Source organism: Pholis gunnellus (genome assembly GCF_910591455.1).
Source record: "Pholis gunnellus genome assembly, chromosome: 11".
Lineage (NCBI taxonomy): Eukaryota > Metazoa > Chordata > Actinopteri > Perciformes > Pholidae > Pholis > Pholis gunnellus.
The window spans coordinates 23,733,423-23,758,461 of NC_136538.1; the positions used below are offsets into that span (position 1 = coordinate 23,733,423).

A 25,039-nucleotide genomic window follows, 5' to 3' on the forward strand; every position below is an offset into this window, starting at 1 on the left:
ATGGCGAGTGCTCAGCCGGGGGTCCATGCATTGAAACTCCAGCCTCCCTCCGTCTCTCACACACTGAGGAATGGAAGCAACTTCATTAAATGGGACGAGGTAAGGAGACTGATTTTCATTCATTACAACAACAGAAGCGCAAGACAAAGATCTTTGGGTTTATTTGTATTATTATTTTCTTATATAAACATATATTGGTGCAATGTCAGAATGGCATCATTGTGCCCACTTGAATCGAATCCAGTGGAATTGAATTGGAGTGAGAGAAGAGGAGGAGGAGGAAGAGGAGGAAATGTGCCATGTTGTCAGATGTGTTTACTATTCATTTGTTGATTGAGCTTTGGCAGTAAGTACCTGTGGATTAGACGCCAGCAAGACAGACAGGAGAGTGACAGTGTGTGTGTGTGTGTGTGTGTGTGTGAGTGTGTGTGTGTGTGTGTGTGTGTGTGTGTGTGTGTGTGTGTGTGTGTGTGTGTGTGTGTGTGTGTGTGTGTGTGTGTGTGTGTGAGAGAGAGAGAAACGCCATTGTGGTTAGCTTCTTTATTGCCACCTGTTGGTATGGAAGCCATTAGTATGCATTGACTGTGTGTGTGTGTGTGTGTGTGTGCGCGCACTTAAACATGTATAAAACACATACATGCAGAACTCTTCCAATGCTGTCACATGCACAGTCAAACACACAATTTAAGGTATTTGTACATGTGTGTGTGTGTGTGTGTTGGTATGCTGAAGTACGGAGCCCTGACAATGAGAAACATGCTGTCCGGTTGCCATGGTAACTGGGATGGCTACCACCACCTAAACAGATCTTGTGTGTGTGTGTGTGTGTGTGTGTGTGTGTGTGTGTGTGAAACAATGCATTGAGCCATATGATATCATGAATCATACTTACGGAATAAGTAATCCAATAAACTGTTCAATCTAGTCACAGTGTGTGTGTGTGTGTGTGTGTGTGTGTGTGTGTGTGTGTGTGTGTGTGTGTGTGTGTGTGTGTGTGTGTGTTTGAATTTCTCCCAACATGTCGAGCTCGGCTTTATGAAAAATAGAAGTCGTTGCTGTGACAACCGGGGATCTGGTGAACCGTCTTCTGAGCTTCTTCTTCTAGTTTTCTATTCTTTTGAACGCACGCCGCACTATTCATGAGGAAAGCAGCGCCGGCAGCAGAACACACAACCTCTTCAGAAACATACAGAACTTTATCAGCACCGACATCTGTACGGATATGTTAGCAGGCTGTTCCCCCACAAGAGATCCTGCCTAAAGATGCACTCGCTCGTGTGCTTTTATTTTAAGATATTCTTCTAGTTTCTATACAATCTCAGAGTTAATTTGAAAAACTATTTTTTTCTGTACACAGTAAAAACTGTGAGCTCTTCCGTGAAGCTAGAATCGGTAGTGCTTATTTGTTCCAACAACTTAACACATTAAAACATGTTTATATTCATAGCCAAAGTAGAAAGTAGAGTTTTATTGCACCATGAAACACAGAGGTGAGGAGGTCCAAAGAGACTTTGTTTTCTGTTAATCATGACAACACTCTTACCATAACCGTAACAAAGTAGTTGGATTACCTTCAGTGATATTAATTTGTCATGACAATAATCTTTCCCTAACCTCAGTCTGTTACTTTAATAATTAATAGTCCTCAACCATAAGCTCAGAGGATCAGAGAGATGCACTAGAAATGACCTATTTAGATATTTAATTTGTTCTTATTTTATATGCAATGTAATTGTAAAAATGCATGCAAGATATGGAACAAACTACCTTTAGATGTTAGAGAAGTCGGCTCACTAAATATTTTAAACTTGAGCCTTTATAGCTTTGACTCTCATAAGGCCTGGAACTCTTTGTGTGCATTGCTTCCATTCTTTTAAAAGGTTGTATTTACTTCATTTTCTTTGCATTCAATGCACTGACGTATAGGTGCATGCTGTAAATATGAGTACTGATTTTTATATTTTTTACTTTATTTGAATTATTGTTATCAGTGGTTGGTATATTTGGACGCATAGACTGTGGTGTTTAGTGAACCCGCACAGCGCTGGCTGTTTTTTTGCGGGGCAGTTTTCTCGCTCTACGGATAAGACCTGCAATGAGGTTACACCCTGAGGAAGACGCTCTGAGATTGCTGTGAGTTTGCATTTAAGTCTCAAATGACCTTATGTTCATTCTGTTTATCATCTTTTATTGTAAAGCACTTTGTGCTGCATCTCTTATGCAAGGGGTGCTATACATATATATATATATATTATATATTATTGCAAAAGCTGTTGCTGCACAAATAGTACCCATGATGCCTCATCATCACCTCTGCTGTAGTTATTTTTTGTTTTAACGTCTTTTTCAGCATTAATTGTTTGCTTCGTTCTGTTTTGAGCACCGATCAGCTCTTTCCTGGATGGCTCCTCTTCTGTAGCCCTGAAGCTAATAAAATACAGTGTTTGTTTTGATTGATCTATTGATTCTATACAGCTTAAGTTTATCATTTGGAAGTATAATTGTCACATATTGTCCTATCACATAAAGCCTTGTTAACTTTAGTCTTTGGTGCCATTTAAATCTAAAATGTTGAGTCCAAAGAGATTCCACCCGTCTCTCTAAAGTTAAGTAACTTCTATCCAACCTCTGACTTTAAGTTAAGCTATCGAAACCATCACAGCAAAGCACTTCAAGCTGAACACATGGACTTTTCACTAAACTTCACAAAATGATACATCTTTGCTCCATCCTGTGTTTATTTATTTGTTGTTTAAAGTAACTTAATTCTAAGTCTGAATTCTCGCCTGTCATGAGTTCATTCTGACTTCAATTTGGCTGCAAGCGTAAAGGCAGAATGAGTCGGATTTGTCGGTTGCAGTTAGTAAACACAACATTTAAAGTTGTGTCCCTTCTCCGCGGCTCATCGAGGGTTTGGGGCCAACGGGTGAAAGTCAAACCACAGATTCAGTCTGGTTTAGAAACGAGCTTCTGTGTCCGTGGCTGCATAACGACTGAGCAAAGTATATTGTTTCCCCCTGAAGGCGACGCTTCATATAAAATGCAAAAGCTTTTCAAACAGCAAAAATATCAGGACAGCTGCACTGCCCGATTCCACCTGGAACCAATTACAAACTGTCATGGTGGGTTACTATGGCCACAGAGACAATAGAACTTTAGTTTGGTTAAAAATCCCTCAATGTTCCCTGTTTAATGAGCACGTTTAAAAGTTGAGAGAGCCAATCCATTGTGAGAGGACAAAGTAGTACTTTCTATGGGCACGAATGTTTTTCTATATGTATTGTGTGAATTTTAAGTGCAGAACATGTTTTCCATTTGAAAGCTGCTTGCTGTTGTGGTGATGTTTTCATCACTGGTTCCCTGTGTTTCTCTTTAGGATCTGTCCACCGTGACTCCAGTGACTCTACACGTGGATCCACATGGGTTCTACCTCTACTGGACCGACCAAAACAAGGTGCAGCACACAGACACTCAACTGTCTTAAACTGCCTTTACCTGGAGGCCGATTCTGTCAACTAGCCACATGATAAAAAAAAACGACATTTAGTGAATTGATTAAGTCCAAATTTGATTCATGAAAATTCAGGTCTGAGTAGTCAAGTGTTTAAATTTGGTCTTGGGTCCGACACAGTTCTGAGTCAAAGACTAATTACAGTTTAGTTGAAATATGCCTTTAATCTTACCCTTTTATTTTATGCACTCCTCACCAAAATGAATTGACACTTGAAGATTGCAGGTTGCTACTTCAGTAAAATTTCCATTTTAAATGAGACTCAAACAAATATCCTCTGAATAATTTTCCATTTTAATATTTAAACTCATTAAATATCAGTTGAAATGGCTTTTAATGTCCTTTGTGGCCAAAGGTACTCATATCAACACTTGCTAACATTAAGCTAATGCTAACTCTTACTGGTGAATTAAAAATAAACACAGGAGCGTGCACGCTAGGATGCTAATGCTACATTGTCCGTTCTCTTCGTACGTCAGTTATATACAGTCACCACACATTGTGCTGGCAGAATGCAGCCAAAAATTGGATCGCCGTGTATTATTCTTCATTAATTGGGTAAAATATCAAAGGTTCTCAGAAAGCAGTTTCATGCATTCATGCAAAAAATCAAATGTGAAGACGTGACAATCTCAATATCATTTTGTTTCATTAAATTTACGAGCAGATACGTTTATAGCTTTTGCATAAACATTGTAATAGAGGTGTGTACTATGAATGTAAATGTGCCATAGATAAACATATATATAACTGTTCAGATATACCACAATGAAAAGCTGTAGTAACAAGTTTATATTGCAAAGAGCAAAACCATATCAACAGCATCTGATCATTGATTATCACAAACACTCCTACACACACACACACACACACACACACACACACACACACACACACACACACAAACACACACACCCCTCCAGGTGGGCTTAAATCCTTAACAGGAAACAGGATGAAGCATTGAGCTCCAGCTGACTGTGTGTTTGTTTGTTTTCATAGGAGACAGAGTTGTTGGACCTGACCATCGTAAAAGATGTCAGAACGGGGAGAAGCACCAAAACACCCAAGGTACCTGATCACCTGATTACCTGCTGTTCACTTCTTTTGTACCTCGTAGTATTCATATCATATCATATACTATCATATGTGTTATTGAATGATCTCTTTAGGTGTGTTGTTTGAAAGGCACTCTATAGAAAATAAAGAATATGATATATATTGTTCAGCCGCTATCCAGCTGACTGTTGTTTTAAAAGGATTCTCAATCATGATCACAGTGGCTGCCTCTCAAATTTCCAATTATCCTCTGTTCCTTTCACTACCTCCGCATTAATTTTGTCATCCAGAAATTGATGTTCATGTGGTAACGTCGCAGAAGAAAACCTCCTCAAAAGCTGGAGGATTCCTCCTCACTCAGACTTGTCAGTTTGGGCAGAGGAGGGTAAACGTGTTGTGATCACTCCCACATTCTTAAAGAAAGATAAGGGACAACATGACAACATGCCGTGGATTATACGGGGTGTATATGTTGTCTTAATTCCAGTACAGAACAAAAACAAGTCAAAGCAGTTGGAATTATTTCCACTAATACAAGTTATATACAAAGGCAGGCTTACAGTAGCACTACCTTGACATTGATATTCGGGGGATTATATATATTTTATAAAATTTCATTGGATAAAAGGTGCCTGAGATTGTTTTGTACATTCATAACAAAATAAATGTTGTGTATTGAACATAATGGATAGTGCAGGGCCAACACTATGTGTGCACATTGGCAGTTTTCCACATGAAATGGCACATGCCAACTTAAACTGACAGCCTCTTCAGCCAAGAAGCAAAATACCACGTGTAGCATTAGCATCGTGAAACAACATATTCATCACATATGTTTCAGATGTCTTGTCAAGACTGATTATCGCCCACATAAACACGAACAGACAGCAGATTCAAATGATTTTATGTTTAACCGCCAGCGTGGCCTTTTAGCCGACGGCTTTGTTATTCTGTGTCGTCCAATAGGAGGCCAAGCTGCGGGAGCTGCTGGATGTGGGGAACCTGGTCGGCCGGCTTGAGAACCGCATGGTCACAGTGGTTACGGCCTCAGACCTCGTGAACGTCAACCAGCTGAACTTCATCGCTTCACAGGAGGACGAAGCCAAGGTGTGAAACTCACCACAGTGATGATGATGATGATGATGATGATGATGATGATGATGATGATGATGATGATGATGATGATGATGATGATGCAAATGAGTGTCTGATTTCGGTAGGTGTGGTGTGAGGAACTGTTTTCTCTGTCTTCCAACCTGCTGAGCCTCAATCTCAACAGAGATCACAGTCTATTAAAAGCGTGAGTAAACACACACACACACACACACACACACACACACACACACACACACACACACACACACAGACACTTTATCTTTAGTCTATTTGTACTGTCTGAGTATCCAAAGCCTCATATGTCATCTTCCTCTGTCCTGCATACACCGTCGTCCTGCTGCCTGAAATACTAACTAGATGTAGATTAAATGTTTGTTAATCCGCCGCTGAAAATAATCCCCAACAAATGCACAATTTCCTCCTGTTTTAGTAACGTTTGCTGAAAACTGCAATGCCCAGTATTTTTTTCAACAATAAAGCTAAATATTTGTGACCCATTTCTAAAGATTTACATCTTCAGTCAGAACAAAACAACCTGGACTAATGCATTGTTGGTAATGATCGTTTTAAGAGGAGCATCATTCGTTCATTTTAAGGTCTTTACTCACCCGGGGCGAATAAAGGCATCAACCAATCAAGTTGTTCCGAACGTGTTGAGTTACGTCTTTAAACAGAGGCTCAGTAGTCCCGAACCAATGCTGCAAACTTCATTAGTCCTTTCGTTCTTACCTTTCACAATAAAAGTCCTAGACATATAATATTCGGAGGGGAGTATTTTGCATTTTCGTGTTGTTTATTCGTCACGTCCCCGATGTGTGAAGGCGTTTAATGGGACCTTTTGTTTTTATTTTATATATACTCGTCAAGTTGCTTCAGATTTTAAGTAAATTTGTTTCATGGTTTCAGATTAAGAGACTGCAGACATACATTTGATGAAAACATTGAAGTCTACGTTCACCATCGTTTTGCACTTGGATCAGAAAACGTTGTAACATTCAGCTCCGAACTTGTGCGCTCTCTTTGTTTCAGGTACGTCAGGTTAACTCTCCATCCGAACGCAGAGGGGAGGATTCCTGTCAAGAAGTGAGCTCCCTGATTATCATTACCTTCCTAATCTTTAATCAATGGCTCTGTGTTAACGTTGAGGCACATGTTACAGTAGATGGTCTAGAAGATGTGAGAAAATAGCCCGAGGAAATCTGTAGAGACGCGCACAAACTGAAACTCTGCTCTTTCCTGTCCCTTGCTTCCAAAAATACACCTAATTCCATGTGCACTTGGGAAAGCAAAAACAGGGACAGGATTCATGAAGGTGCTTAATTCAGCACTGACCTGGTAATCAACCGCTGCCAGAGCATGAGATGGGATGATTTCCTTCAGTTATGGAGGAAAGCTGTACTTTAGAAGCAAAGCTGCTGCAGAATTAAGGTCAGCCGATATATCTTGGAAGTCGAGGTGAAGTTCTTAAGAACGCCAGGATGGTTTCGAAAGTTCGGGGAGTTGAAGGAGAGAGTTTTGGGGATGTTGAGAAGCAACGACTTCCATGTTGTCATCGTAAAACATTTGTTTAAAGGGACATTTTGAGAGAGCAGGAGGCTCGTGGGGTAAGTTGAGTACCTGTTGGGGAGTTAGAGGAGTACGTTTTGGGGTGGTTAATTAGAGGGAGGAGATATTTTAGGAAGTCAAAATGTACGTTTCGTATGAGTTGATAATGTTGTGATGTCACTGTCTGTTACAGCATTGTTCGACTGTTTTCGTCAGACAGAAAGAGAGTAGAGAATGCGCTGGAGAACTGCAGACTGCCCTACGGACGGGTAAACACTTCAAATCAGTTTGTGTTGTTATTAGTGGCAGTAAATACAGAAAGGAGTTCATTGTTTAAATATAAACTATGGTTACATGCTTTAAAAAGCCTTCCTTTTGGACACAGTCTCTTCAAACTCTGTCTTTCATTTTTCTCCATTTTCTATTTTGTGTCGAAGCTTCTATCTGATGCTTTTTGTCCAGAATGAGTCAGTGCATGGAGGGCTGGAACGAACTCAAATATCTGGGTCATCAAGTTTTCGAAGCAACCAGTGAAAAGCAGAAAAGTCTGATTCCCTGCTCACGCCGAGTCTCACATTTAATATTCCTGTGAGCACAGAACGCTTCATTTAAACGGAGGAGAGTTGGGGGAAATAAATCAAAGATGGAGGAGGAAAGTTTGATTATTTTCAAGGTATAAAAATATTTTACAGAAAGTAGGAAGAGGAGATGTTGGAAGCTGTCACACTGTCTTTGACGCTGGCAGTTTCCGTTCTTGCTAATTAAAAGCTGTGCTTGTGTTAATGTTCGTGTCCTACATATCTGACAGGGGGACAGTATCAAACTGGAGGACTTAACGCTGGAAGTTTACAGGAGCTTTTTGGACAGTCTGTGTCCTCGTCCTGAGCTCAGCAACATCTTCAAACTGCAGTAAGTATTTAGAAAATCTCCATGTTTACAGCTACCGTCACTGACCTCTGATCAGCTCAAAGACTTCATGTTAAACAAGCTGCTCTGCTTCTTTTCTTTTTTTAAAGTGTGTTGTTATTTGCTTCGGGCCAATTTCTTTGATATGAGAAGGATGATGAATAATGATTCATCTCCTGTCCCACTTGTACACAGAGAGGGATTAAAGAGAGAAGCAGTGTTTAACTTTGGAGTGGTAATCACAGTATTAGCTCGTATTATGCTCAGCGAATTATTGATTAATCAATCGATTATTTTCAATGTCTATTAGTCTATGAAATGTCCTTAGAGCTGAGTCCTCATCTTTTGCTTCATCGGTTTGAATAAAAACAGTTTAAACACACAAAGAGATTCAGTTTATGTTGATCAGAGTTTTAAAAAACCTGCAAATCCTTCCAACGACGACATGGTTCAGCTCTAATTCAAACAACATCATCTTAATCCCCTCTAATGAACGAGGTCCATTCATTTATCAAAACATGTGAATCAGCTTCACTGCCCTTAGCTTGCACTAATCTCTTTACATGTGGTTTAATTAACGAAGAAAGAAATAGCACGTGGACATACTGCAACTGTACTGGATCTCTATATGCTTCAGTGCCTTTGTAAGGATCATGTCAGGCGTTTCGCAGACTTCCTGTTGTACCCTGTGACCCCTCTGTTCTGTAGAGGATGGGGCGACGGGACGCTGTCACTCGATCAGATGACAGAGTTCATCAACAACAAGCAGAGAGACCCGAGGCTGAATGAGATCCTCTACCCGCCTCTTCGTCCTGCACAGACACTCGCTCTGATGGAGAGGTACCAAGACGACCAGGCACAGCTGAAGCAAGGTGCACACACACACACACACACACACACACACACACACACGCACTGTCTGGAGGATATTTGCTATTTTTCCACTGTATTCCTAAATAACTTGATGCCATTAGCTAGTCAGCTGCGTTTGCCAGCAACGTGTATTGTTCTACATGCGTTGGTACCAGAATACTCTTCCAACCCGCCCACACACCCGCAGAGGGTAAACCGCTCAAATAAGCTTGAGGTGCTCACATTTGTGTCGGATCCTGCCAGAAGAAAAATTGGCAACAACTTGAAATCCTTCACCACGTCTTTCATGATTTTATTTAATTTTTTTTACTACCTGTGAAATAGAATAGATATATTTTTGCACATTAATGAAGTCCAAATGAAGCTGGCAAAGATTGTTAGAAACTACTTTGGAACAAATGTGATTTAGGAAATGCCTCGTAGTGGTAATTTAGTGTCTCCACAAAATGATTTCACTGTTAAACGATAAGTGTTGATGTAAATGTTTATACTAGGCATGAAGAGAGTGTCAAGAAGAACCACTGCGTCGCTCATCTGTTGCAAGGATCATAGTGTATTAAAGGTCCTGTAGTTGTAAGAAATTATAATATTTAGCATTATGCATTATAAGTACTGTTAAAATGCAGTACAATGTGAATATAAGTGGCCATTGTTTTCTTTGAGTAAAGTGAAATTAAAACACATGAAACTCGTTTTAAATTTAATTTTTACTTTACTTAAAACAAGAAATGACCACTTACAGTAACTTATACTCTCATTATACTGCATTCTACATGATTATCATGCATAATAAAAAGATTATAATGTATTACAGCTATTGGAGTTATGACACACTATGACCCTTGCAAAAAAAAGATGTCAGTGAGTGACCAGCAAATATGAAGTAATATGATACCTGACCTTATAAGTCATCATAAAAAGCTTTATAGTGTGTTGTGATTATTGCTACAAAGCATGTGAATGTTTATGAGTGCTTGTATCTATAATTATACAGTGCTTGTAATTATAACAAGTTATGAGTGTGTGTATAATGCGTTATAGAAAGTGTTTCTCCCCTTTATGTCCTAATAATGTGTGTTTGTTACGTAGGCGTCATCACTCTCCAGGCGTTGTCCAGTTATCTGTCCAGTGACGAGAACGGAGTCATCCCACCAGAAAAACTGGATCAGTCTGAAGACATGAGCTACCCGCTGTCTCACTACATCATCAACTCATCACATAACACCTACCTTACAGGTACACACACACACACACACACACACACACACACACACACACAAAATGAAGTCCGTTCCACTGTCCAAGGATTTTTACAGGTGTGAGCGGACGGTTGAAGACATCCATCCAAGAAAATGAAGTGTGGGCAGACAGCAGCAGTTAATTTTATTTTAAATTTTGTATTATTCGTTGTGACGAGATGCCAGTTTGAATTCTGTAAATACTGTAAAAGCTGTCAGGGGAACATAAAGCTCCACTCTGTGAGCTGTTGTGCCCTTTTCGGATGGTGAAAACACATTTCTTCTGTGTTTATACTCCCTGACAATGTGGACCAGAGGCAGCCCTGCAGTTAACTCCGTCATAATGTCTTGTGCTTCAGCGGGCCAGCTGGCGGGGAGCTCCTCGGTGGAGATGTACAGGCAGGTTCTTCTGGCCGGGTGCCGCTGTGTGGAGTTAGACGTGTGGAAAGGACGAACTGCTGAGGAGGAACCCGTCATCACACACGGGTTCACCATGACGTCGGAAATCCCATTCAAGGTTTGTGTGTGTGCACATTGAAGCGTCAAAAGTCCTGCATGCTTCCTGTTAATATGGAGTCAATGTAGCAGCTTGTTGCCCATTGAACGTGTAAACCATTTTAGGTTAGTTGCTCACATGGACAACTTATCCATTGATTTCCAAAACAAAGCACACATTTCATCCAGAAAACTATCAGAAATGTTTGTAGTATGCTTTTGTCTTTTCTTCTGCCTACTCTCACTCATCATCTCACAACCCCACAGATGTATCTAGTGACCCCTTGAAGGGAGCTCGACCCCTATGTTTGGAATCACTGCAATAAAGTTGCTAAGAGTTTCAGGCTCCAGGGATCTTGGTTGCACACATTTCCCATCTTTTTCTTCCCTCATTTAATCTCGCTCCTGTCCATTCTAATAAAGGCATAAAACTCCTACAACAAAAAATCACCGGCCATCTGGCACAGATCGTCTGCTGTTCAAGAGATCGAAATGAAGTTCTGTTTACTGCTACTTTTCTTGGTACAGATGTAATTTCTTTTTTTTGTTTTGCATTTTCCAGGAAGTGATTGAAGCTATTGCAGAGTGTGCCTTCAAGACGTCACCTTTCCCTGTCATACTCTCCTTTGAGAACCACGTGGACTCGTAAGAATCTCTGTCATTATTGATTTGTTGATATATATATATGATCCATATAGATGGATTACAATGTAACATGTTTATCTATCTATCTATCTCTCTATATCTCTCTCTCTCTATCTATTTATCTATCCTTCTATCTATCCATCAGTTTGAAGCAGCAGGCAAAAATGGCTGAATATTGTCAATCTATTTTCGGAGATGCTCTGTTGATTGACCCTCTGGACAAATACCCTGTAAGTAACACACACACACACACACAGGACAAATGTTAAATATTTAATATTTACGTCTAATTATGTGTCCTTAGCTAGAGTAGGTTGTATGTTTGGATTATATTACTGGAGTGAATATCTTTTTTTTAATTTTGATATTTCAGTTAACCAGCAGAAATTAGCTTGAAGTCGTTAACAGCTTCTGCTAGTTTTTGCTAGCTAGCTGTTACCATGGGGGATGTGACGTGAGCTTGATGGAGCTGATTGAGGAGTTTTAATTTATCTATTTCTATCCATTTATTGTAAAACATGTCCTTTGTATATTAGTTGTTCACTTTAAATCCTAAGTTTGCACACAGCCCACACTACCTTTCCCCGCTAGATAGCTAACTCACATGGCACATTTCACACTGTATGTATTCATCAAATCTATGGATTTATTTGGTAAATTAATGGGTTATGTCTGTTTATGATATGGTAAAATGTTTGTTTCTATCTGCATATCACATGGAAAATACAGCCTGAGCAGATAACCCAAATATTTCCTTTTAATCCCCTATTAATACCTGTTAATTCCCGTTAATTCCCATTGAAATGATCCACCTTTGAATATTCCTGGAATCTTACAACCCTGTTCTAAACAGCAACTATCGATTGTGCTCTCATCTCCATCATGTCTGTTTGTAGCTGGAGTCTGGCGTCCCCCTGCCCAGTCCTCAGGAGCTGATGGGCAAAATTCTCATCAAGAACAAGAAATCCCACAAACCCTCCAATAACACGGACACCAAGCGACTGACGGACCAACCTGCCAATCAGAGCAACGAACCAGTGTCTCCTAGCAACATCACGGGAGGTAAGACACAAAGACAAAAGGACTTCTTGTTTTTCAGCCTAGAAATCATGTGAAATGTTTTCAGCTGTGACACACCGACGGTCTTTGTATGAAAACACATAACAAGCCGTAATGACTGGTGTTTTCTCAGGCTACAGGAACTGATGGCTGGACACTATTGTTACCAAAGAGCATTCAGGCTTTCATATAGTAGCACTAATTGTTTCTTTGTGTGGATCTTTAGAACTACATCTACACGCAGCGGACACGTATGTCCTCGCAAATATGAGTCACCACCAAATTAGCTCCAGTTTGAAAAGGTACAACGATGGCGCTGAAGCTTTGCCACCGAGGATTTGCATACAGAGATTCAGACAGCCGAGTTTATTTTTACATATTTATTGAACAAATCAAAGGAGAGAGGGAGAGAGACAAGAACAATTTAGAGAAAGAGGTCGAAATGTGACAAATATCACACACTTATTCAAAAGAATGGCAGTTACAGAGTCTGTCTGACTGCATCTTATAAAAACATGTTTTCAATTGAAGTTAAACCATGAAAATCAGCAAAAGTCTAATGCTATGATTACTCTACAAAAGGATTTCCTGGATTCAGAGGTCTCCTCAGAAGTGCCTTTGTCAGTGGACACGCATAATGTCCGTCAGGACTTTGGCCAAAGTGACAACCCCGCTCCTCCTGCTCACACTGGTGTCTTTGCTTTTCTTCTGCAGCTCATCGCACCTCATCAGGGATGTCTCAGTAATGAGCAGGACATCCCAGAAGAGGTCGGAAGCTCAGAACAGCAATTAGACAGCAGTGCAGGAGGAAATTAGGTTTAGCCTTATTGACACGTCTGGCGCGTGACATCGTGAAAACAGGTCTGGGGCCGAGAGCCCAGTCGTACACAAAGAGCAGACTAGTCGCTGCGCTGAAGTACGTACTCATACGCCGGCCGTGACCCAGTCGGTGAGCACTTGAGTGGGCTGAATAATCACCTGCAGAGCAGCTAAAGCAGTGGGTTGTTTACAGAACTACAGGCATCAGTTTGGTTTGTATTCTGATGTTTGGTGTATTTTCTACTTACAATCTAGCACAGATTATTGAGTTTGTCTGTATTACTCAGATATGTTACATTCATGTCTCCTGTTGGTTCATTGTTGGTTTGATTTTAATGTCTGCCTGAAGAAGAAATCATGCATACTGACAGAAAGTTTCTTATGTTTCTACAGAGGAAATATTTAACCAGTTTCAGGGCTCGACAGTAAGGGTTGCCTTTGTCATTGTCTCGTTAGACACTTGTCCTTTTTAAAACACATGAAAGCTTCAAAATCCACATGATTGGTATTTATTTACTGATGTATTTTATATTGTACATGAACATTAAAATCTCAAAAAACACATTGACTTCGAGACGAGGGAACACAGGTTTTAGGACTCATTCCTGCAGCGCTCTGTTGCAGTTCGGTGTCTGGATGATAATCTATAACACATTTGATCAGCTGTTTACTTACCCTACGTTTTCCCCATAGTTTTTATTTCTGATTCACCACCTTTAGGCTGCGTCTCAAGTGTGTATCTGATTGGTGTGTTCTGTACAGTGAGTGAGTGAAAAACCTTGTATTCCGACTTGTAATCAGTTATCTTGTGCACACAGTGTCAGCTGAACACACAGGGTCAGATTTCTTTTACTGCTCTTTGATGCTTGGAAAACAGAAGAAGGGTGACGAGACGATGAGGATGAAGAATTGTTTAACTTTAATTTTAACAGAGATCGAGGCTGAGAGTGAGGAAGAGGATGATGACGAAGATGATGATGGTAAAAAGGTCAGTGGTGACGTCACACAAAGCGGAGGGGCGGTCGCCCACGCTGCTGTCGCCATTTGTTGGTGTTTACAAGTGCTTCATTGTTTTGTTTATTCTTTATGCCATTGTCATCGTTAATCTTTTATGTCCCTTACTGTTATTGTCGGTAACACTAGCTGTCATCTGTGCTTTGTTTTTGCTGTTGTCTCCGCAGTGCGTTGCTGTCATTGCTTATTCTTACTGTGTGTTGTTGTTGCTATCTTGCTTTCTTGTCCTTAGTGTTCGCGGTGGGCCTGAGCTTCAGCCACACACGCGATGATGGCTCACTGTTTACTGGTTTGATCTGAGGCCAATTATTGTGTCATGATGGTTAAAAAATGATGAAAATTGTTGCAGCCATCGTCCTTTTTTACTCCACGTATTCTTTCCTTGTCAAAACGTGGAGCCTACATTACCCACAATGCAACTCGACCACAGACAGTTAGGTCAGAGGTTTAGTTGCATTATGCCGGTAGCGCATGAGGAGCGGGCTACAGAGGTCTGGCTAGCTCACTTCTGTCTAACTCCAGGTTGTGGTTTTTTCTAGTCTTCAGCGCCAACTGATGCTGACTCAAGTGACATCACATGAGGCAATTTATCAGATTTTGTGCAGCTTCCTCTGTAGCCACAAAAGGCTTAACACATTTTTTTCACATCAGGTTTGCAGTAGTGCTCCACAAGTGTTAAATCGGCAGAGTTCCCCTTTAAGTTTACAACAACAAAACAAGACACAATCTGGTGAAACTAAGAAGCAAACTGCTTGTAAAAAATGTCTCTTGTGTTTACACGCAATCCACCACAGAGGAGAACAGAGTAGGACGAAAACAAATGCAAACAATAACAAGAAAACTAGGCCTGCCGTGAGGTCTTGTTATGAGAGATCAGTGTGTTTGCACATTGTGTGTGTGTGTGTGTGTGTGTGTGTGTGTGTGTGTGTGTGTGTGTGAATGTCATGTTGTTTCGTTGGTATTTCTGCTCACTGATGCTGCTGCTTTTTGTCACTGAGTGCTGAAAACTCCTGACTACAGTTTGTTGGAGTACAAAACCAAAACAATGAAAAATGTGTTTCTGTTAAACCTGCTCCTCTGTTCCTTCCCCACATGTGTCCAGTATACATGTTTTGTGGAAATAATGCAGCCATCAGACCATTAAACCACCGCGTTTAACATGTGAAACTTTACCCTTAACCTGTGTTCTTGTTGTTATTTGTTCCAGGGCTCAGCGGAGCGGGAGGCTGTGGCTACAGAGGAAATGTCGACTCTGGTAAACTACGTCCAGCCAACCAAGTTCAACTCCTTCGAAGCATCCAAGAGTAAGAAAAGCAGATCAGAACGCAACACTTTGATACACACTCTCATTGGGCCTCGTGCAGCAGCATTTTCCTACATTTCCTTTCTCTTAATATTCTGTGAAAAGAAAAAAATTCCCCAGAGACCCCCCGTGTTAAAATGTCCAACTTTACAGCCGAAATGAACATGTTTACAGCCTGGTAAACAGGTTTGGTCTCTATAGACGAGACCTATGGGTGACATCACAGAGGCTGTGCCCATATTTCATACAGTCTGTTTGTTTGTTTTCGTCAAATTATGGATACAAACAAAAATAAAAATAAATTTGTTTTGCTATCCCTTCCTGCATGAGGCCCAAATTTAGATATTCCTCCGTCTGCAAGACAATCCTTGGAACAGTACTCCCACAAAAGCTGCTAAATCCTTCAATTTCATTTCATGCCTCACTTCTCTCTTTATACACGGATCAACATTTCACGTCTTAGAGGATATTCTTTGATTAAAATGTACAATGATTGAGCAGCTGTTCCTCTGTCGCTGGTCTTAGTGTGTCTTGAAAATGTCATTTTGACCTTTAGCATGTTTTAACACGAGGCATGCAAAGTTTGGCTCGTTGCTTTTTTACCACGGAAGCATAAAAATGACAGAAATACAGAAAATGTTGCTGAAAATGTCTCTGTGTGTGTGTGTGTGTGTGTGTGTGTGTGTGTGTAGAGGCAGCCCGCTGTTACCACATGTCCTCTTTCGTGGAGACCAAAGCTTTGGAGCACCTCACAAAGTCACCAGTGGAGTTTGTGGAGTATCCTTGGCAACGGTTACCGCAGCTACACCACACCATGGCAACCGCTTCTATACTTTCTGTTCCTCTTTTGATGCTTTTGCTTTTTGTACAAACCTCCAAAAATGTGTCTCAGGCACTCAGTTTTAATACGAATTTTAATTACAGCAGTTCTCTCTGTTAAAGTCTCTCTACCAGTGTGTACCAGGCATACACATTTACATTCAATATGATGTAATAATGAAACACATGTATGAGTCGTTGTAATATCTATACTAAGACATATTAGAAATGTACATTTTTTGTAATGATTCTTTGAAATACAACAGTGTCTTTGGCAGATATTGCACAACAGGTTAGAAAATGATTTAACCGACTCTATAATTGTTCTTAACCGCACGTTAACCAGATATAATAAATCACAGCTGAGTCGTATTTATCCAAAAGGAACCAGAGTCGACTCGTCCAACTTCATGCCGCAGCTCTTCTGGAACGCTGGCTGTCAGCTGGTGGCTCTCAACTACCAGACTATAGGTGAGGATGAGTATATGGGTGTCAACATGTTATGCAGCACACCAGTGACTCTAAACCTTTTCTTAAAGGTTGCATGTATCTACAGGCTGTAACCAGTTCAACCACAGTGTGATTGTTGAGGGCCTAACCTCTGGTTGGGATCTAATAAGTAAAGCAGCGGGTATTTTACTGTTACCTCTGTCACACAGGACTCTTCTGGGTGATTCAGTGCTAAAAGTGTTCTGTTCGGGCCAGTGGTGATATTGAAACACTTGCCCATGATCATGACCGGTTATTGAATCACTGCACCATCGTGGCTGAATTGACCCTGAAACAATAATGAATATTCATATTTCATATTTAATGAATTCAAAGTGTCAAAGCTCTGATTTTGAGCAGACATTAGTGGCATGGTAATATTATTCCAGTGACTGGATGTTCTTTGCTCATTTGGACCCATAATTGATGCGTCTCTTATTTATTTTTTTAATTGCATCAATCAAAGGTCTTTCATTCAGTGTCAGGACATTCAGTGCTCTGTAGCTCACAACAAGATGAAGATCCAAACACGTTTACGTACCTTTCCTTTTATTTAACCAATGAACCAGAGTTGGTTTATCTCAGTTGTGAATTGGTTGTACCCGAAACTTAAACTTGTTTGTTCCAGATTTGTCCATGCAGCTGAACCTCTTCATGTTCGAGTACAACGGTCGATGTGGCTACAGACTGAAGCCGGAGTTCATGAGACGACCGGACAAACACTTTGACCCGTTCACAGAAAACACGGTGGACGGCATCGTAGCCAACACCCTCTCTGTGAAGGTACAACGGCACAACGTTCCTTTAGCTACAGCCCTGAGAATGCTTCTGTGATTGCAGCATCTTACAACTTATGCTTGTGTACAATTCTTTGTATTCATTGCGTTATGTATAATGTAAACGTGTCCCTCCTGTAGTATATTAAATCACTGACACACGTTTGTATCCGTCTGTGCACGTCTCTGTGCATTGCAGGTGATTTCAGGCCAGTTTCTGACTGAACGGCGGGTGGGTGTGTATGTGGAGGTGGACATGTTTGGACTTCCTGCGGACACCAGGAGGAAAGCGCTGAAGACCAAAACCTCTCAGAACAACAACGCCGTCAACCCAGTGTGGGACGAGGAGCCGATCGTCTTCAAGAAGGTGAGAAGAACGTGTGTTGAGTGATTCATCTGATCTCACGCCACCGCTGTCTAATCAAACGGTGTGACGACTTTCTGACAGGTGATTCTTCCAACGCTGGCCTCTCTGAGAATCGCTGCTTTTGAGGAAGGAGGGAAGTTTATCGGTCATCGGATTATTCCAGTTTCTGCCATAAGACCAGGTAGTTATTTCAGTCACATTTCTTTCTTTCGTCTGTAAGTGCAGCTCTATGCTAGAAAACTAAACAGACATTAATTGATTAAAACTGTCAAGACTTTCCTGAACTGGAATTGTGATAAATTGTATTATATCTCAACTTCATTGTCTTTTGCCTTCAATGCCTTTAATGCCGGTGTAGACTCAAAATACACTGATGTATAAGTCACATTATTCAGAAACTACCAGTCTTACTTGTCTGACTTACCAAACCTCCGAGCTCAAACTGTTCTCAATAACCCTTTCAAACGGTTTAAATGAAATGATTTTAATACGTTTTTCTATTTTTGTCGTTGCACATCTGATGACCGCGTCTCTCTCTGTCTGTCTCCTAACTGCCAGATTCATACATTATTGCTGTTCACCCCAAATGATGTAACATCAGACTCTGTGTTGGTAACTGTTTCCTGTAGGTTATCGTTACATCAGCTTGAGGAATGAGAAGAACCAGCCTCTGATTCTACCAGTTGTGTTTGTCCACATCGAGGTCAAAGATTACGTCCCAGACACCTTTGCAGGTTCGATTTACATATTTACAAACACATGTTTACCTGCTGAAGAAACAGCTTTCATGAGCACATTCATGATCTCAATAGAAGATACCTTTCCTGGTTTAATGTCTCTATCCTAGACATTTAAAACATGACACAATGCTTAATAATAATATGCGGTGTGATGTTGCAGCATCAAGGGAGATTTTAGAGCAGTGTTGGAAGTATACTCAAATCTTTAAATTAAGCAAAACCAAGTAAAAGTCCTGCATTCAAAACTCTACTTGAGTAAAAGTACACAGTATTAGTATTATAGTATACTTGAAGCTATGATAATTAATCATGTATGTAATGTCACTTTAATTGTTATACCTCCAGATGTGATCGAGGCTTTGTCCAACCCTATTCGATACGTCAACCTCCTGGAGCAGAGGTCCAAACAGCTGGCGGCTCTGACTCTGGAGGACGTAGAGGAGGACACGCAGACCGAGGTCAGCCCTGTCTCTGGTGTTTCCTCCCTCTTTGTCCCGAAAGCAGAACATCCGGTTGTAATTCTGGTTGTGTTGTTGTTGTTCAGGATGAGGCAGACAGCGGTGCAGAGCGTAAGAACGACCTGAAATCGGCTCCACTGGAGAACGGGCTCAGCCCCGCCTCCGGCCCTGCGGGCCACACCCCCATGGCCACAACGCCCAAAGCTTCAGCAGCCAATCACCAAGTGGCTGCGACAGGTAACATGCACCTGCTAACAAAGGAGCGTGTAAAGTACATGTTAAAGTTACTACGAGGAACTATTTTGTGTTCATTTTGGCGGCCCCTGTGGACAAACAGAAGTGTTTCCATGAGCACCGATGTCAGGCTTATGTGGGTCATATGTAGGCATCAGTATTACACTGAGTCTGTTTCATAACCAGTTAAAAGTTCCTTGTAGTAACTTAAAATATGCTCATCTTGATCATTTTAGCTATAGTGCTAAAAGTCCTGTTCATCTTATCGTTGTTATTGATGTTGGTTGTGTCTTCTCTGCATTCTAGAAGCAGCCAAACCAGCTGCAAAGAGTGAAGACCTGGTTTTAAGTGTTTTGATAGGTCAGTATTTTCATGCATAGTAAAGACAACTAAACTAAAGGATTAAACAGCAAAAATAACATCTAAATTGCTGAAGTATATGTATAGTATCTAGCATATACCATCTATATTATCAAAAATCCTACTAAAGTACTGTATTCTTCTTGTAGCAAAGACTTTTTGAAGGTGATTGACTAAAAATGATACATTTCTTTAGTCTATTAGTCGTTTTTTATCCTTTTTTCAATGACTTGTTTCAACGAAACGTATGAGCACATCTCACAGCACAAGATTTAAAGTGCTGCTTTTGTCTGATTCTTTGTTGGAGAAACTCTCTTTTACAGATCTGTCGATTAAATCATGTATTATAAATGACGTTACGTAATAACATAGAAAAAAAGAACATCAGAGAAAGACGTTAGCGTTGCATTGAAATATGCTGTTTGATCATTGGTGGGAACAGACGTCCCAGTGTGCGCCATCGAGAGTCTGCAGCAGTCAAAGGTTTACCAGAAGGAGCAGAGACGTCAGTTTAAAGAGCTGAAGGAGTTGGTGAGGAGGCACCAGAAGAAAATCTCAGAGCTCCTCCGAGACTTCAACAACAAGTACAAGAAGGTGGCCAGGCAATGCAGCAAGAGCAGGTACACACACAAAATGTCCTCTCCTCATCTCATTACGTTAATATCGAGCCGACGTGTTGTTTTTAGTACAATTTACTGTGTTTTTTTGTACAATGCACTCATTTATTTATGTCATCAGGGCTTCGCGTTCCGACAGCGAGAAAGACGAGCGCCTCCAGCAGCTGAAAGACGAGCAGCAGCAGCAGCTTCTGGCTCTGAGGCAGGAACAGTACTACAGTCAGAAGTATCTACAGAGAGAGCACATTAAAATGGTAAAGTCTCACAAAACCAACTGCTACTGACTCCAACCCTTTCTCTAACGTTTTGGGTTATCTATATTTGGATTAACTAAATTAAAGCTCCCTTTCTGTTACAGAAGGTTTCTTAAACACAGGAAGTTCAAAATAAAATCCCTCTTTGAATGGTGGAAATAACAGAACATAAAAAAAAATGAATGTAAAATATAAAACGGTTGTTTGTGTTTCCTCCAGCTGACAGAGCGACTGAGCAGTCTGGCTGAGGAGAGTCACAACACCCAGATGAAGAAACTCAAAGACATCTGTGACAAGTGAGTAACATGTGGGACTTAAATGACACTTATTGGAGTGATTAGTTAAACGAAGAATGACATCGTTAAGAGCTGCTTTCATTTGAGACGTAGCTTGAAGAGCATTCCCCTCTGAGCTGTTCCAGGCAACTTAAATATCTGCTGCTCAATATAAAAACAAACTCTTCTCCATGCAGTTTTTGATTCAGCATGGCACAAAATCAGTGGAGCTCCCTCTAGTGGGATAACTGTGAACACCACTAACCCGAGAAAAATACAGAAATGAATCTTTGGGTTTATATGTTTGGGTATCTGAGGCTCGAGGGAGAGAACATGAGCAGGGAGAAGATGTGTTTGGGCACAGATATTAAGAATCAACCTAACCTAGTTTGTTTTGAGAGGTCTGTAAGTGGATATTCTCGCAAGAAATATGTTTTTTGATTGAACTTTGAGAGAATGTTTAATGCTTCACACTCACTTTTTTGTCTAATTTTCCCCGGCAGTAAGTAAGAACATCTTTTAAAATCAGGCAGTGAGCATCGTTTGTCTAATTAGCATTTTTAACAACTTCATCAGTTAATTCCTCTCATGGAACCCTCCCACTGAGCTCTAATGTCTGTCCTGCTGCCGTAGGGAGAAAAAAGAGTTGAAGAGGCAGATGGACCGAAGGAGAACAGAGAAGATCAACCAAGCGAAGACCAAGGAGAAACATCTGGCTGAAGAGTACGATCCATAAACACACATATATATCCACCCTAGATACCCGCTGTAGCTCTTTTATCTACTTCATGCTCTGATCCGTGCAGATGGTCTTGTCAGAAGATTTTCTTTTTAACTCAAACTGTGACTGTGTGTTCGCAGGGAGAAGATGGAGATCAATAAGTCCTACGTCAATGAAGTCGTCCAGAACATAAAACGGGTGAGAGGAGGAAGAAGAATCTGGGTTACAGGATTTATTTTGATTGGTTGTTCTATAGTCTGAAAAACTGCAGAGTCGATGATGAAAGTTTTATGTTAGCGACATTAACTCTCTGCCTGGAGCTGTATCCCCGTCTCTCTGCTATCATGAAACGCTTCATGAGACTCTTTAACTTTCTGTCTCCAGCTTGAGGAGACTCAGACAAAGCGCCACGATCAGCTGGTGGAGCAGCACAACGAGATGCTGCAGGAGATACAAGACCAGAAACCAAAGGTAAAGATACAAACAGTCTCTCTCCCATAGTCGCCTGTTTTTGTTCACTGTGAAATGTATTTCTTGTCCCAGTGAAAAGCACCTCCTACCACTTTGTGTGCTTCACGCTTCAATGCGCCACACAGCAAGAAAAAAAAAAAAAAAGGTCTCGTTCACGGGGCTCCAGGCTGCTGCTGCTGTCTGTGGCTCCACACCCACACAGTTTAGGATCGGTACTGACGTCAACGCGGGGCGTTTGAGTGATGCAACGTGCCCTCTGGCAGCCATCTTGGTGCTGCTCAGCTGTTGGCAGTAATGGCTGACAACAGCTGGTTGCATTTCTTAATGTGCTACCCGTCTGTCTCAACAGTAGGCAACTAAACAATGTGCATTTCTGTTTTTGACTTGAGTCATAACCAAGATATTTGACTGATTCTGTGTGTTTGTAATAATTTGGCAGCAGTAGCTCGTCGTGGTATCTGCTGGAGGAATCAGTCCGAAAGCCATCTGTCAATCAATGTCCATTTAATCCTCATGTGTTCCTCCAGCTGCAAGGAGCCGTGGAGGCCGAGTTTCAGGAGAAGTTCCAGTGTTTGCCCGGAGAGATTCAAGACTTCCTGCAGGACAGTAAGACGGAGGTCAGAGGTCACAGCAGGTCCCGACCATCGACCCCACACGAACCTCTGTCAGAGGAGGACTGAGGAGGAAGAAGAAGAAGAAGAAACTGTGTGGAGGAGTGACGAAGAAGAGAAAGGGCGGAGTGAATCCAGAAAAGTACAAAGGATCAAAACACAAGGAAATAAGACGGGGAACGTTGATGGAAGGTTAGAAGAGCGGAGATCTCAAGATCATAAAGACTGTTACGTTTCTTTTTATTTGGAAGAATGCTTTAATGATTTATTTTTTAATTCCATTCAAGCATGCACTTTGCTGTACTTCAGCGTTTAATCAGAACCCATTTAGTCTTATTTACCGCCATGTATTAATTTAACAGACGACTGAAACCCAACAGTTTGTACTGCATGACAAGCCTATCTATCTATCTATCTATCTATCTATCTATCTATCTATCTATCTATCTATCTATCTGTCTGTCTGTCTGTCTGTCTGTCTATCTATCTATCTATCTATCTATCTATCTATCTATCTATCCATCCATCCATCCATCCATCTATCTATCTATCTATCTATCTATCTATCTGTCTGTCTGTCTGTCTGTCTGTCTATCTATCTATCTATCTATCTATCTATCTATCCATCCATCCATCCATCCATCCATCTATCTATCTGTCTGTCTATCTATCTATCTATCTATCTATCTATCTATCTATCTATCTATCTATCTATCTATCTATCTATCTATCTATCTATCTATCTATCTATCTATCTATCTATCTATAAATCTATCTATCTATCTATAAATCTATCCATCTATCTATCTGTCTATCTATCTATCTATCTATCTATCTATCTATAAATCTATCTATCTATCTATCTATAAATCTATCCATCTATCAATATAGTCAACAACTGCAATAATATCTATGCTTAGAAAGAGCAGCTGGTTGTTTTACTTTGCTCAAGGGCACTTCGGTGGTGTTAATGAGTGAGAGGCATGTGTTCCTCTTTCACTTTTTACCCACTCAGATTTAACCACCACATCTTGCTAGACTAAAATTACGATTAGAAATGATGTTGCACACTATAACAACACAGGATGATGTGCACAGCAGCACAATAGAACACACACACACACACACACACACAGACAGCATAATGTGTATACAGTCATGGTTTTATGTTTCATCAATGCATCTAATGTCATCTAATATTTCAAGAGCATATTATCGGACCATTTTGGATTTTATTATTTTTTTTCCTACGGGTGATTGCTCATCCCTCGACCTTAACAGGTTTGAAGCTCATATTCAGAATATTAATGAGTACGTTGACACACTCTGAATTAGTTAAATGTGATTACAGAGGACAGAGACACCGGCACAGTCAATATCTGTCATTTGTATTTTACACTGTTTATGCTGAACTGCCACTGGATCATTTATTGAGTCCTCAAATTGTTTGATTATGCAATTATTTATTTATTTCACGAGATTCTGGGAGGAAAAATTTTATCTCAAAGTTAAGTTGTTAAAATATATGTATAATAGCATGACTGTTCGCCTGAGACATTTATGGACTTTTACTTCAATAATGTTTAAGGGAAGGAAGCGGATTTGCACAGAAGGATTATGGGATAAGTACAACGTTCTCGCGGATTCACCTGTTTTCGACTGATGATCAGTTTTCAGCAGCAGCGACGTCCAATCGGTTCCCATCAGACTGCAACACGACTGGACCGGCAGTCGGACGTCCTGCTAGATGTGGAGGAGCCTCAAAGTCTGCTGCCACCGCATGATTTATCTGTTTAGATGTGAAAGTTGTTTTAACACAGTTATCTAACTGATGATCTATTTATTTATTTACTGTTATTTATTTTCATGATAATTAAGGATCAAGAACATGAATCATCAAAGTCTACCTTTTTTGTAAAAATGAATGGAGCTCGTCACTCTTTTGTTCAGTGATCTTCCAGAAAATATTAGTTGGAGAAATGTTTTCATGTTTAGCTTTTTCCTCTGGACTAAAGCTTCAGCTGTGTTCAACAACCCTTTTTGCAGGGAACCGTTTCTTCAAATTTAAGCCACTGTTTAATCAGATTGAACAGCCTTCACCACGGCCTGTATCTGACCTCATAGAGGGAGCCTACACTGCAGTTTTAACGGCAATAGTTTAGACTGCTTTCATTAACGTACCACGTAAAACTGATCTGTTAAAAACATGTTCAAGTCTACAAAGTGGTTCTCCAACAAAATGCCTTGTTGAACGCACCCCTGCTTTA

General features: G+C 40.6%; 1 protein-coding gene across 1 annotated transcript; it reads left to right on the top strand.

Moving 5' to 3' along the window:
* Nucleotides 1–22,841, top strand: LOC306702893 (1-phosphatidylinositol 4,5-bisphosphate phosphodiesterase beta-1-like; the record flags this gene model as incomplete). The annotated part of the gene is made up of 32 exons (XM_079168646.1): nt 1–99; nt 3,377–3,454; nt 4,511–4,579; nt 5,534–5,674; nt 5,788–5,867; nt 6,713–6,766; nt 7,422–7,497; nt 8,037–8,137; nt 8,843–9,006; nt 10,097–10,243; nt 10,605–10,762; nt 11,303–11,385; nt 11,531–11,615; nt 12,282–12,447; nt 14,196–14,251; nt 15,485–15,581; nt 16,273–16,357; nt 16,746–16,870; nt 17,517–17,671; nt 17,864–18,031; nt 18,113–18,212; nt 18,661–18,765; nt 19,117–19,229; nt 19,316–19,466; nt 19,770–19,823; nt 20,266–20,443; nt 20,562–20,694; nt 20,914–20,990; nt 21,603–21,692; nt 21,831–21,888; nt 22,075–22,161; nt 22,689–22,841. 32 exons carry the CDS (start codon nt 1–3, stop codon nt 22,839–22,841), a joined length of 3,486 nt encoding a protein of 1,161 aa, XP_079024772.1.
* Between the last annotated feature and the right edge of the window lie 2,198 nt (nt 22,842–25,039).